Raw genomic sequence first — 14,792 nt, forward strand, 5'->3', positions numbered from 1 at the left:
CGTCGCTCCACTTTAGTCTGCTCTTTACTCCACTCTACCATACCCTACTCTACTCTCTATTGTACTCTATACTCAACTCGTCACTCCACTATACTCTACCCTACTCTCTACTATACCCTATACTTTACTCTTCAGTCCACTCTACTTTACTCCAGTCCACTCTATCCTCTACTCTATTCCACTCTACTCCACCCCACTTCACTCCACTCTGGAAACCAGAGCTCGTCGCCCATTTACATCCGTAGCTTTTACCTCTGCCCACGTATCCAGCGCCAGGCCACGCGCTGGATGCTAGCGCCGCTGGTAATTGTCGCGTGGTTATCGCAACCCCAGCTTCCAGTGTACGCGGCATGTATTATACAGCACACTGTTCCGCTCGGCGCTCTACCGCTTCTCTGTATAGCTTGCCTCGTTGGCAACGGTGGCCCATAAGGAGGTCTACGAAAATTCCCGTGGGCTACCTCGCCGCCGGATTTGTGTCGCCGCCGGCGGAGAGTGGAACGCCTAGAACCTCGAGCGATTCCGCATTCGATACGCCCCACAGGGTCTTCGCGTGCACGTTTCTTTGGTCTTCTTCCGCGCGCACCTTGTACAGAACTGAGCGGTCCGATCGTTAAACGTCGTATAACGATGCTGTACATGCGGGCGGCGAAGACAAACGCTCCCGTTCCGCTTCTGTTTTTGTTTTCTACCGCCTTTCTGGGCCAGCCAACGCCGTTTCCGAACCATCCACTTGTGAATTGCGCGGAACGAGAGCTTATGCGTGCAAATAGCCGCTTTCCACGCCCGGTTTCCCCCCTGCGGGCATCTCCGCGGAACCGGGCCAGCGCTCCAGCGGCACTCTCTATCTGGGTTCGCTCTATCTGGCGGGTGGTAGTGTATACGTTACACCGGGGCGTTTGCGTAAACGGGGAGTTCGAATGCGGCGAGCTGGGCGCGGCCGCACTGAGAATATTAACAAGGTGCTCTCTGAGTTGTAATGATGGGATTGCACGCTGAGAGAGAAGGAGGACGGGGACAGATCACTATGTCCAGTAACAATTTCTCATATACCCTAAAATAGGTGGTTGGTGGTTTGTTTGCTCTTGTCGTGCCAAGTGCAACAAGTGAAGTCTAAGCCGTGTCACTTCTTAAGGGGCACTGAGGTAGGCTTAACTCTTATTTTGTGCTCGTTTTGTGTATATATGGGTAAATACGTGTAGTCCTTTAGTTGAACGCTTAGAGGCTGCCATACGAACTAGCGCCGTGAGGTCACGTGGGTTTACACTGCCGTCTTGTGCTATTTCAGCACGGAGAAGTTGCATTGTCACCTATGTCGTGGTGATAAAAAACTTAGTGTAGTTTGTTCGGGCGTAGGCTGCGCAGTTTAAACACGCGGAGCATGTACAGTAAAAGCTCGTTAATTCGAACTCGGAGGGGACCATAAAACTGATCGAATTAAGCGGAGTTCGAATTAGCGGGCGGGCACTATAGAATGAATGGAAATCGCGCCGCACTGCGCGGGCAGAACACAAAGAATCCACCTCTGGACTCATTATCGCGTTACTACACGTTTGTGGCAGGTTGTTACGTAAATAATGTTTCGTAAATGATAATGGCATGCGACGGAGCACGGCGCGGCGTCCTCTGTAGAAGCGAAATTGATTGATTTGATGTAGGGTTTAACGCGCCGACGCAACGCAGGTGATGAGGCGCGCCGTAGTGGAGGGCTCCGGATTAATTTTGACCACCTGGGGATCTTTAACGTGCGCCGAAATCTCGTACACACGGGCGTTTTTGCTTTTCGCCTCCATCAGAAAAGCGGCCGCCGCGGCCGGGAATCGAACCCGCGACCTCGTGCTCAGCAGCGCAACGCCTTAGCCACTGAGCCACCGCGGAGGGTCGTAGAAGCGAAATAAGCTGTTGCAGGAGCGTAGCGCGCCCACCACGCTGTTGTTTTTCTGTTCCGTTGTTTTGCGTCTCGTAAATTTGGTTTGGTTTGGATTTGCAACACATTGTAATCACTCAGGCCTGACTTCTTCTGCGAGGAGCGATGGCAACCAGAGGATCAGAGTTCGAATTAACCGTTCTGAATACCGACACCTTCGAGTTATCGGGAGTCTTCCCAATTTAAATATACAGAGCTGTGCCGGGACAAGGGCGTGAATTCGAATTAACCGGATGTTCGAATTAACCGAGTTCGAATTAACGAGCTTTTGCTGTATTAAATTTAGCCCTGCGGTAGTGTGAACGTGTCGTCGTCATTGAGGCTACGTGAGCAAATCGGCGGAAGGTTTGTGCGAGAGAAGCGGAAGATTTTGACACAACTTAGCGGAAAAATTCGCTTAAATCGACCGAAAGAACTCGGATCGTAACCTGTAATTCTGGCCGTTTTCCAAAGTCCACTTGTGTCACCGCGCCGCCTAAGCTAAGCACTCGTCGTATGTACGTCAATCGGCGGTGCGTTGCTCACAAATAAATGTGCACGAGCAGGCTATCTGGGTCAGACGCTCTAAGCTTGCATCGGGGTGCGTCGGCGAACGACGCTTTCAAAACAGCTCTCTTTGAGTGCTCGATTACGCGGACATATACACACGGGCGTATTGTTCTGTAGTGCCCGTGCATTCATCGGCGCCGCAATTGCGGTCACAGAGTTTGTTTCGACGAAAAACGCTGTTGCACTGCTGGGACTACTGGCACCAAATAATCCGCTTTGACATTGCAGGACGCCGTCATTAGCAGGGGAAGAATAAGCTATTGTGTGGGAAACTCGTATATACGCGTATACAACAGACGCGTGGAAAGTATTGCTTTGAGAATGCTGCAACGTTTCCGTAAAGCAGTATTCTGAACCAACACTTAACTCCCGGCGGTCTTGGTTAATGGCAGTGTGTACTGACTTGGTGCCGGAGTTGCGGTACATCTTTTCAGTAACTTCGCGCAAAATAGTGTAGGCTTAGCTTCTCGTGTACCGTTACGAACCTTTCTAAATCATTGATTAGGGCTTCAAATAAGTTGACGCAGACTCTTCTGCCGCACGTATTCAGGTTATGGCGGCGGTCCGTTGTGGGGACAATACTGGGTCGCTAATAGCGGCTCTTTGGGCGTTAGCTTACGGCCGTGTTTACACCGCCGTTCGTGAGCGTATGCACATACCTAGATCGTAATTACCGAGAATGCGAGACGTACAGTGACGTCAGCGTGTGTTTGGGTGAACGTGAGTGTCTGCGATGATCTCTCCCCAACCGCTGCACTTCCATCCATGTCGGCTTTCCAGAGCGGTTTCCCCGAGAAGACCCCGTTGCACGGATGGCCTATTCACGGCCTGTTGTTTATGTAGTTGCACGTGCAAGTGGGTGACCCTGTTCCACCGAAAGTTTAGCATGTGCTCGCGCTCCGTCGGCGCATTGATCGCGACGACACACCCTCGCCGGGAAAGGAACGCCCGCATACGTATACATATAGGCACGCACCACGTCTCTCCTGCTCGCGCCGCTGCGGTAATTGCGCGATGGGAGCCCCCGCCGGTAATTACCGCCGAAAAAACTCGGCCGGACAACAAGGCTGCCGACATCCACCGCCACCGGCGTCGCATGAATTTGCTCGGGGGCGCCGCAGCCGGAGGCCGATTGGCCGAAAAAGGGCCGAACGTGACTGAGCACAAGTGGGGGAAGGAGTGCGCATTTGTTGTCGGTCGGCCGTCGCGACCGCGCGTACGTGCAGGCGCGTTCGAGATGCGACGATGGGCCGGAACACCGGAGCCTAGATTAAAAAGCCTGCTCGATTCATCGGCTCCCCTGTTTGCCTCGTCACGCCTTGAGGCTCTTCCCCCGCTGTGGTTCCGATAAGCTTTCTTTCGGCCGCTTAGAGGGCGCAGTCTTGTTATAGGAGCTCTTGAGATACCGCTCAGACAGCCGGCGGTCAAGTCTGCGTCCTGATGTACAGAGCGAGATTGGGGATTCCTTTACTCGGGGCCGCCCGCCTTCATTACCGCGGCGAGAGAATGAGGAGAGGAGGGGCGATTGGTCCGCTCATTGTGGTCGTCGGGAGACGGAGGATTTTCGATAAGAAAGCCGACACACCGTAACTGGGGTCGGTCGCCGCGCCGCCGCTCTTGCATCGGTCGCTTGACGCTAAGAGACGCCTCTTGGCCCCGTTCCCTAATTCCGCGGTCCGTAATTGATAACGCGTGTCCGCTTCCCGCTGGATGCGTCATCCATCGCACTTATGCTTAGATTACGGCCAAGAATCGGGTTCGAAGAAGCGTGAAGGGGAAAAAAAAAGAACGGATGCGGGCGCATATTTTTGGGATGAAATGGGGCTCATCGCCTGGCGTGAAGGGAGGGGGGGGGGGGGGGGGGAATGAAGCGCATAGATTAATTCTCATTGAAAGTAATCGAAATTGCTGCCATTTATACAAATATGCAGACCTGGAAGTTTACTAACTTCCGCGCCATGCTATGCGGTGTGAGAAAGCACGTCGAAAAAATTGCTCTCGACTGGAGTACCGAGTGACTGTTGCTTCCGGCATTGCATATCGGTGGCAGCAGGCGCTGCTGAGGCCACTGATGATAATCATTATGCCGATGTGGGCGTGGCCGTGATCGTACTCTAGCTGTGGAACTATAAAAACAACAAACATGAAATTTAATGGCAATTTGCGAGTCGCAAGCTTACGGGGGCGCGCTGAAATCGCGAAATTCGGCTTCAGGCGGCTTCAGCGCGAGGCGAAGTTATTGGGGCAATTTTCGGTCTGGTGAAATTTTTAACGCGATAGCGTTGGGGAGCTCGTGTAAAAGAAAAAGTCGTTGTGGGTGGTGTGCCGCAAAACTCAGGTCATGACGAATGCGAATCGCGTGGAGGAGCGGAAAGTTTCTATCCGTCGCGTAGCCCGCCAAATGGCGCTGCGATCCTGACGTCATCGTTCGTCTGGGGAAAACGCGCACCTTACCAGGGAGTCGTTGCGAGCCCGCCAGGAATGCTGTGCCGTCTACCAGTCTGAGGCTCTCTTCTCAGTCCTCATCTAGCGTTCCGCTATGTCTCTCTCGTGGGGAGTGGCTCCCTATATGGAACTCTGTCGACATTTCTACGAGGCCGCATGGCGAATCTGCGTCTTCCCCTGCTTGGCTTTCGCGCTCCGCTCCTAAAAGCAAAGCTTAAGGGTTAAGTTCGCGCACCTGACTTAATTAATTAATGCCGCCCGGCAACTCGTTCGGTGGGTCTGGCGTATTTATACCTGTATTGTGTTTGTTTTCCCGCCGGCCGAGCTGACTTGGGCGTGAGAGGCATGCATGGGAGAAACCGCGGAATCTTTTATTTTGTTCCCCAAATATTGTGTTTACCCGACGAGCGAGCCCGGATCCCGTAATAGCTGAAAGTGATGTCAGCTTTCGAACGAGGATTTCCTTGCGTTCGTTTGGGAAACCGGCGGAGACATTTTAACATTTGACATTTTAACGACCGTTGACATTTTAACGACCGCGATTACCGCCATGAGAATGCCCGAACCGGACAGCTGAGCTGGAGGTCAGTCAAGGGGTCAAACATAAGAGCAGGGCACTAGACGTTGTCTACTACAGTTGCACTGCTCAAAGCTACTGGGCGAAGTCACACGTTCGTCACACGTCTGACCCTGCACACAAAACACAAGTTAGCCTGAATGGGCGTTTCTTGGTTGGAATACGTCTTTTAAACTCCTCACAACAGGCGGCCTGCTCCCACGTGTGGTAGTATGATGGTGGAAAAACTGCCAGTTTACTCCGGGGGCCACAAGCCGTTGTAAATAAGCGCATTTACCACGGTTGTACCTCTTCACAAAACGCAGTATTGGCTGTGATTACTGCGTTTGTCCTAATGGGAGTATTAAAAACTCCCACACCTCCTCCATTTCCTTCTCCTCTTCCTTCACCCCTTCCCCCTCTACGCCTCCTTACAAAATGGCTGCCAGTTGGTGTCGTGTGTCGTGTGAGCTCCAGCGTCACCGAAAATTTATTGCCGGTGTGAACTTGCGGCCGCACGAACGGATGTGAAGTGCTTCCCAACAACCGAAGCTCGTTGCGAACATTGTGGAACCAGCTTGGACTGACGTGCGACGGACTGCAACGTCGCCTCCGTGTCACCTACCTTCGAGCCGACGGAATGCGCCAGCGAGCCGACGCGAGGCCTAAATGTAGTGATCGTTGAGAGTGGCTCGTTAAAAACAACGCGGTTGTGCCTCTGCGAGATGGTTGAAGGTAAGATTTTCACGTTTTTTATTGTACGCAACATTTTGGGAGACTTGTGCCCCTTCTAGCGTCAAATAAACTCAACGTGTTTCCCGCGCCACTGCACGGGCGATTCTCCGCCACTGGAGGTGAGCGTTGTGCGTGAAAGACGGCGCACCATGCCCGGAACGTCATTGGGGAGGCCGAACGGTGTGAAAGCACTGCGGATTTGCGCGGGTCTTGAGCAGAACACTCACTTATTCACACTCGCAAGCAGAATGAAAACTGTCCGAACTCTGGACGGCTGTTAGGTGTTTTTGTTAGGCTGTGTCTGTGGCTTACTGGCAAGCGAGGGTGAAGTTGGCCGGTCAAACGTCGCAGGGCGGCCGCGGCCGCTTTTCTTGAGAAGTAGGTGTGGTGCCAGCCGCGCCTGCTACGAGGAGGGTGACTGCCGCGTGCCGCCGGCGATTAATTGCTTTCACTGTAAAGGGAGAAGGTCGGGGCCCCGTGGGAGCTCTCCGTACGCTAGGCGCGTGTAACTATAACCAGTACACGCCATTCGAGGGAGCATTCTGTAGAGTCGACAGACGACTGCTTATTTTATTTATATTTTTTTTTAAGGGGGGCAGGCGCAGGCGTCACACCGACCGAAATTTTTCCTTAACTTTCGGTGAGGGGAGAGAGGGGCAGTGCGGGTGGTAAAACCTGAAGCTCGTTCCCAGAACACTACACGCAAGGAAAAGAGGGAAAGGAAGCATTTTGAGAAGTTGGTCGCCACAAGGGTCGCGCACCTTTTTGAACAGCAGAACACTTCGTTTTGACGAACTAGTGAGCGCAGGTGTCTCGGACAGAAGTGCAATTTTGCGTAGCTTTAAACAAACATTCAGACATGACTGAAAGTTGGACACAAGAGTGACAAGTTCAGCGTCTTTACAGTGCCGTTTCTTTTTTTTTTTTTTTTTTTTTTTCAGGTCAGATGCCTAATATGCTTATGTATTTGTTACCGCAGATTTAAAGCGTTTTGCTATCCCTCTAATGAATGTGCTGTTGTGGCTTCCAGGGGAACGTGCCAGGGGGTGCGGCAACGTCAGCGTTTGGGAGGCAGGTGCAAGCAAACAGCGCACCGACGACATGCTGACCTCATTGTTTGCAAATGGCTTAAATTTTTTTCGTTGAGGAGTGTTGTAGTAGATAAAGTTCTTACCAAGATACCTTGTGTTCTCGATGTAGGTGTTTTGTTGATTCAGTGTTTTTGTTGTCTTATTAACGTGTTCACACGTATATCGTATTCATGTAATTTTTATGCAATAAATTGACTGTGCAGAAAACAAACTTTTCATGTTTCGCCATTCAATGTTTGAAGCGGAAAAAGACTAGAAATTACGTGATCCCCAACAAAAAATAAAAATGCGGCCTGTGCCCTTATTAAGAACTCCCAAATACAGTAATAAATTCCACTGCAGCGCATATATATGAAGCGCACAAAAACACACACAAAAAAAACCTCGAATGCAGGTCAACACTGCTCCCAATGCGCCCCCTGAAAACTCCCAGTTGGAGGAAACAATACACTCCCAATGGTACCCCTGGAAACTCCCATTGTAGTGGCAGTAAAATGAAACTCCCATATGCTACTGAAAAAACTGCCGAAATAATGGGAGTAAGGCAAAACTCCCATTGGAAGGAGTTTTGAAAACTCCGAATTGGTACTGAGTTATGACACAAGCCATTTACTCCCATTCCGGCTTATTTGTGTTCTGTGTGTGACGACTTGGCGGATGGGATGCGTCAATGGACCAGGCTTTGTTACGCGCTCCACGTGTTTACAAAGGAAAGGAATTTTGGCGGCGCGGGGCACAATTATAAGCGCGCATGGTGTGGACAATATACTTTAAGACGAGCCGCCCGACAACCGATGGCCGGCGCTAGGTTTGCTTTTAGTTGGGTGATTTTGAAGTGTGTTATATTTGTGTTTTGCGGAATACCTCCGGGATTCTGTATGAGAGTGAGAGAGGTGGGTCACGTGACTATTTTGAACCCACCTAGCTTTGTTTGTCGCGGTGGCCAATCAGTGGCCTGGTGTGGGCTAACGAATGAGCCATCCTCACTCTCAAGTTGTGACGTCCCGTTTCTGGGCTGGGCTTTGGTGGTAAAACCGATGAGTTTGATGTTTTGGGAGACTGGAGAGGAGAGCGCGGTGAGCCCCTCTCGACGCAGGCCTTGCCCGACCTCTTGTATGCGATCATGAGTCTTGAAATTTGTAAATACGTAGTGTAAATAACGGGTTAAAATTGCACATTTTGCGTTTGCTTGGAGTAGACCGTCGTCGTCTACGTGCCATCGGCCAGCGAGCCAGCCAGTCGTCGTTTCATCGGATCATCTCTCCGACTTCGGCGACCGGTCCAACGGAGGGTCACATCTTTGATTTTAACTTTAAGTGTCCTACAAGTTCCGATTGATTTATTTATATGATTCATTTATATATCTGCTGTATCAAGTCTTGACCTATATCTTGTCCATTTGTTGCATCGAAGACCCTCGCTCTCCTCTGGCATAGTGTTTGGGGCGCCCGCAGATTCCTTCGTGGCCCTGATTTTTGGGGGCGCCAGCGGAGGTAGACATTGCCGAACAAACGCTACTGTTTGTACCGCCCGCCCGTGCCGGCCAATGCCGGTCGAAAAAGTCATGTGCAGACGCCTGGGACCAGTTCGGGTAAAGCAAGTACGACTTAGCTAGGACGTGTCCCGGTTCCCAGAACCGTTGGCGGGGAGGGGGGGGGGGGGGGGGTGAAATGCTCAGGTCCGCAACGGGTAAGAAAAAAGAAATACCAGGAAGCCGCCCTCTGGCAGCGATCGTAATGTATAGTTGCAGAGCCTGTTCGGAAACGCCTTTCTGTCAGACAAAAGGCCTGAGTCCCTGTGTTCAGGTGGTTTAGGCTAATAAACGGCCCTTTTTTATCGTCGCTTGCCAGCCATCGCGCACTCTCCCAGCTACATGCGCTGCAATATCTACTCACTCATATCTACACGGGGTATGCCCAAGCGGGCCATACATCATGGCGCTCCGCGAAACCCGACACATCACGAAATGTCGCAATCCCGGATCGCGCTGTACAAACCTCAGTTCGCTGATCGCACGCCCTCCCAGCAGCTTTCCGAGGAAGGTTTAATTGCGACGATCGAAACTGCAGCACGCGGCGCGCAGGGCTGAGCACTTGCCTTTCGCTCGACCGAGTTTTGAAAGAGTTTCGCAGCTGTTCGCCCAGCTGCGCAACGAGCGCGTGTTCATCTACTGGAGATCGCGTGTAATGCTCCGCACGTGAGTCCTTCGGAATGGGGCTATAATAAACCCGTGACGCCCTTGCGGCCCGCAGCTGCAGTTCCGCAACGAATTTCACTGCACAGATGTATAAATACGTCGGACGTACGGCTTTGCGCGCTGATGTATGGCGTGCTTGGCGGAGGAATTCCGTAATTACGAGCTTACGGCCTCTTAACAAAAAAAAAGGAAACGGGAAACCGGCTTTGAATTCCTGCACGTGATTTCGAAAAGATCGTGATTACAGCCAAGTTGGCAGTGTAAAGGATTGCCGCCGGATCGTTGTCTGCGCGAGGCTAACGGGGCGTGTAAATCCGCACAGATCGTGAATCATTGTCGCGCATGCGCAGATGGGACTCGTTAACTCTACCTGAGAAACACGCTGATGCCGTTCCCCGCGTGGATGCCTCCGGCCGACGTTTTTCCGAAAGTACCTTTCTAGGGCTCCCCGGGGTGACCTCAATGTGCGCGCGTGCTTGTTCAACACCTCCTACCCAAGACAAGGCGTCAAAGTGGTTTCATCGTGGAGGTAACGATTGCTGGAGTGGCTGAGACTTACTAGCGCCACTAGGGGATACCTGCAGACGCTGATCGCTTGAGTGGATGTATCCCCAAGGGCGATACTGAAGCAAAACGCGATCTAGTATGCCTTCTACTGTGCGTGGTGTTGCCTCCAGAGTCTCGCAGTGTAGCCATTCGTTCGCGCATCGGAAAAAGGCTAAGCCTTCGCGTACGCGCGTTCAAGCTACAATACGGGCGCTGCGCAAGCACGAAAAAAATAAAAAAAGAACGGTATTTCGCTTTCGGCTCTCCCGGGGTTGGCGTAATAAGGCTTTCGTCTACGCTTTTTAACAATTCATAGCTCGAGAGGTCCATTGTTGCTGTGAGGCGTGGTCTGGTGTCTGCAATCACTTTTTTTTTCTGCCTTCGCGTTAGAGTCTTCTCGTCTGCAGTCGGCAACCCTTCATTTGGCCACGAGCCGCCTTTGTTTCCCAGGGAGTGTGTCCCGTGCTTGAGTACCGGCGTGATTTGTTTTCTTCAAGCGCAATATCGGGGTCATCAGTGGCGCCCTCTGTAGTCTTCGCAGTGTGCTCACTGGCGCTGATGCTCTGAGCTTGGGTCTAAAGAGACGCCGGTGACTGCTTCGTTTCCACCTTTATGGTGTCGTCTTCGTGTTTATTTCAGAGTACGTTTATTATTTGTCCGCGTGCGGTGCATTGATAACTTTGCTCTCAGGTTTCCGGCAAGGTTGGTATTGTGTTTCCTTTGCTTCGAAGGTCCCATAACGCGAAGACGAAGTTCTCAACTTGTTGCATACTGTGCTAACAGTGTCTTGTGTGGTCAGATAGTAGAAAGTAATGGGCTGATATCAAAAGTTTTGGGGAATTGGTTAGGTTGGGTGCACTATGATCATCAGCGACTGATGGTCGGCCATGTTTAGTCATTAGAGCCTCCGTGTGCCTTCGCCATACATGTCGATGCGGCTGCCACATCAACTACGACACATGGCTAGCGGTCATGACAATTGTTCAGCGGTGAAGTTTCGAATGGTACGTCATAAAAGATGTCTGTGAAATTCTGGTTACCTTTCTGTGATCGTCCATTTGTATTATTTACTATACAAGAAATTAAAACCAGAAATACACACGAAGCGGAGCACTGTCGAGCCACTCCCTAAGGCGGCACCACCGCAAGCGCGGGCGTATTGCGGGGAAGCATTAAGGCGAATTGCAGGGGCCTTTGTAGCTGCGGGAATGCGCTACAACGGTTTATAGGGGCCAGTGCTCCTCTTCGATGGCGCGTATGCCGTGAAGCCGATTATTAAAAAAAAAACAAAAAAGTTAGCTGAAGGTTGTGTATCTTCTGATATGTAACTAGGGGCCTGGAGTAGGTGGCCTTCCGAATTACGCAAGGAGTATTGTGTGTGCGTGCCTGCGTGCATGCGCGTTGGTGAGTGTGTGTGTGTGTGTGTGTGTGTGAGAGAGAGAGAGAGAGAGAGAGAGAGAGAGAGAGAGAGAGAGAGAGAGAGAGAGAGAGAGAGGACATTCTTCGAACATTACGCGTGCATATCGCTCAGAGGAGCGCAAAGGCTTGCTTTACCGGCGATAAGAGCTTGTAAGTCAACGCCAGCCAGCTGATGCAGCACCAAGTCTGTGCTCTCTACAGGGCTATTTTCTGGCAATTACTAAATTACGTGATATCGAACTCGAGCTCGTGACAAGGTTCTTGAACAATAGCGCGAGCAGCGTCTGACCAAATGTCGGGCTAACCGGAAGAATGTTTTTCCCTTTTCTCTCGCACTCTTCTTCGGATACAGCAAACCTCGCTCGTGGTTTGCGAAGCCAGCCTGGCGTACAGCGTGAATAACAACGCGCCGGCGTTCGTGACAAAAGCGCCGAGAGGCAGTTCGCGCGTGCCCGTTAATCGTAAATCTCCGGTCCCGACGGATCCGCTCGTTGCCTCCGGCCGCGAACAGCGCGTCGCCATTTAAACACCACTGCCACGGGACACGCCCCCTTCCGCCTTGGGCCGCCCACCACACACTGCTCGACGTTCTTCGCATCTGATGTTTGGGTGCCTCGCCGCCGGCGCCATTAAGAGCGACGCCGAAACGAGGCCACCGACTCGCGCACGTTTATTTGCCTCGCACAGAGCGAGTCACCACGGGGCGACAAAACCCGTGTGCCTGAACATACCGTCGCCTTCTTGTCGCCGAGCGACTCGGTGTCTTAGACGTTGTATGCGATGACATTCGCTCATCTTCCCCACTTGCCTGCACGTGGTTGTTTCATCTTCCTTCGAGGAATGACGTCACGTCTGTGACAGTTCCTCTCTGAGTGGCGACGGTGGGATGCTTCGGGCATCGGACCTCCCGGACAGGCTTGTAGAAGAGTGCTCGCAAAGACGTGCCGGAAGGAGAATGATAAGACAGCTTTAGGGCCAGCGCCGGCGGGGTACCGCCTCCGCATCGGCGTCCGTCATTTCGCGCTGCCCCAGATACGAATGGTGGTGTCGTCTCGACTTGGGTGCCCGCAGCCGCTGTGGCGCGAACTTAAAGAGAAAAAAATGGCGCTGGCGCAAAAACTGCCCCACGCCTTTTTATGCGCACTCGTGGCGTCTATGTCGTTCCGCACCATTATTCCGAAGAGGAATAACATTTAAGAATGGCTGGCTCTCCAGGGAGAGAGAGAGAGAGAGAGAGAGAGAGAGAGAGAGAGAGAGAGAGAGAGAGAGAGAGAGAGAGAGAGAGAGAGAGAGAGAGAGAGAGAGAGAGAGAGAGAGAGAGAGAGAGAGAGAGAGAGAGAGAGAGAGAGAGAGAGAGAGATGCTGTTTAATGTGAACTGGTGAGGTCAGCCCTGTTAGGGACAAGGCTTGCTACGCCAGATGGGGGTGACTACGATGATGAGTAGTGAAACATTAGACATTGTGGGTACAGCAGGAAGCAGACAAACAAGAAACGTTAAAAACGAGAAACAAGGGAACGCTGCCAGCAAAGTCCGGACATAAAAATACAATTGAAAAGAAAAAAGAGAAGAAAAAAAAGAATGGAAATACTGAATCAGAATACAAAGTAAACGACGCAAAAAAATGACGAGACCAGCCCAAGAAAAATAAATAGATGAACGCCATAGCAAGTGTCTCACGAGATGTACTGATTCGCGAGGGTAGGGAACGCTTCGAGTATCCCCATCTGCTTCCTCTTACGGAGTGAGGCTGCAGATGTGAGTGTGAGTGAATGCAATGCAGCGGACGAAGCTGTACTGCGGTCGAACCGGCGTTTCTGGATGTGAACACACACCAGGCGTCCTGAATGCGTGGAATGATGACGCGCGGAAAAGGTTCGGCCACTTGCTGTCCCGCAATGATTAGTTGTTCTACGCAGTGTGCCAGAAATGGGTTAATTGCGCAGATTCTTCGCTGATGGTTCAGCTGACAAATATTCCTAACTGTCTGTGCTTGTCCGCGTGGCGGTTCCGGTCCTGGCGTCTACATACAGGGCGTTTGCTTTGCCATTTTAGAATAGGGGGATGTACAAATTCGGTGATCTACGCATGGACAAATTTGCTGTCTTGCTTCCGCGGAGTGTCTTAAGAAAACCCGCCGCGGTGGCTCTGTGGCTAAGGCGTTGTGCTGCTGAGCCCGAGGACGCGGATTCGATCCCGGCCGCGTTGGCTGCTTTTCAGATGGAGAAGACAAACGAAGACGCCCCTGTGTGAGATTTGGGCGCACGTTAAAGGCCCCCAGGTGGTCAAAATTAATCCCGAGCCCTCCACTATGGCGCGCTTCCATAGCCCAGGAGTGGTTCGGCGCGTTAAACCCCCACAATCAATCAGATTGCCTTAAGGAACGGATTACTATAGCGGATGCATAGGGCCTAACGTGAGTTATATCTTCAGAACGTCGCAATCTACTGAAGTCAATGGCCAGACCATTTTTCTTTAAAGCAGCACAGGTTTAACGCAGCAATAAAAAAAGCGTGGAAGGAGGCCTTTCAGGGCAAAGCTGAACGTTTTAAAGCAACAGTGAAGTACATTCGGTGCAAGGCTTGAAGTTCTTCAGAATATGTTTAGCCAGTTTAAAAACAACATTTATTCATCTAAAGGGGTCTCATGTAAGGGATGTTTAAATTCTTCACACTCGTCGGCTGCGGGCGGCGCGCCGTTAGCCAATCGCGGAGGCCATGGGCGCACTCACATAGTTGCCTGCATGCGTGCCTCGCCAGTGAATACAAACTATACATTTAGATCGTTCGCAGATGCGTTTACTTAGCGCGCGAAAAATCGTCGCATGGGTTCGCTCTTCGTTTGCGATTTGGTCTTTGAATGTTTTGTCGATATATTGGACCCACTTTCAGCGAAGGTTGAACGCACTTTTAGCGAAGCTTTTGACGCAGTTTTAATGTTAGGAAGCTTTCGTCCTTCTTTCAACTTTTTTAAAGGAAGGGATGGTAAATTTTTTGCAGTTACTCGATTCGACTGGCGTCACTGTCGACTTCGGCCGTGTGACTGAGGCGTTTTCTGTTGTGTTCCGCAGAGTGCCGCGAAGGAGGTGGCGAGCCGGGCGGCCGCTCCAAGAAGGGCTCTTCGGGCGGCGGCGGCAGCGGAGGCGGCACGAGCTTCGGCCGCCTCTTCCGCACGCTCGGCAGCAAAAAGGAGCGCTGCAAGACCTCCCCGCGCCACCTCGCCTCTTCACGGCTCAGGCCCATCGGGGCCCCGTCGCAGGCGGCGTGCAGGGTGGACGCTGCCGGAGCGCAGCTGCCCTGGGCGGCCGCCCCCACGGAAGGTGAGTGCC

The 14,792-nt window shown here is 52.0% G+C and overlaps 1 protein-coding gene across 1 annotated transcript in view; it reads left to right on the forward strand.

The window, feature by feature from the left end:
* The window catches only part of LOC144151725 (uncharacterized), a gene marked incomplete in the record, with an annotated part of 363,083 nt that overhangs the window by 230,607 nt on the left and 117,684 nt on the right, over positions 1–14,792 (forward strand). Inside the window, 1 exon segment of the mRNA XM_077682846.1 lies at positions 14,535–14,783. Coding sequence (XP_077538972.1) covers positions 14,535–14,783 — 249 coding nt within the window.

Source organism: Haemaphysalis longicornis, unplaced genomic scaffold (genome assembly GCF_048455015.1).
Source record: "Haemaphysalis longicornis isolate Haplotype H1 unplaced genomic scaffold, Haemaphysalis longicornis Haplotype H1 scaffold_9, whole genome shotgun sequence".
Lineage (NCBI taxonomy): Eukaryota > Metazoa > Arthropoda > Arachnida > Ixodida > Ixodidae > Haemaphysalis > Haemaphysalis longicornis.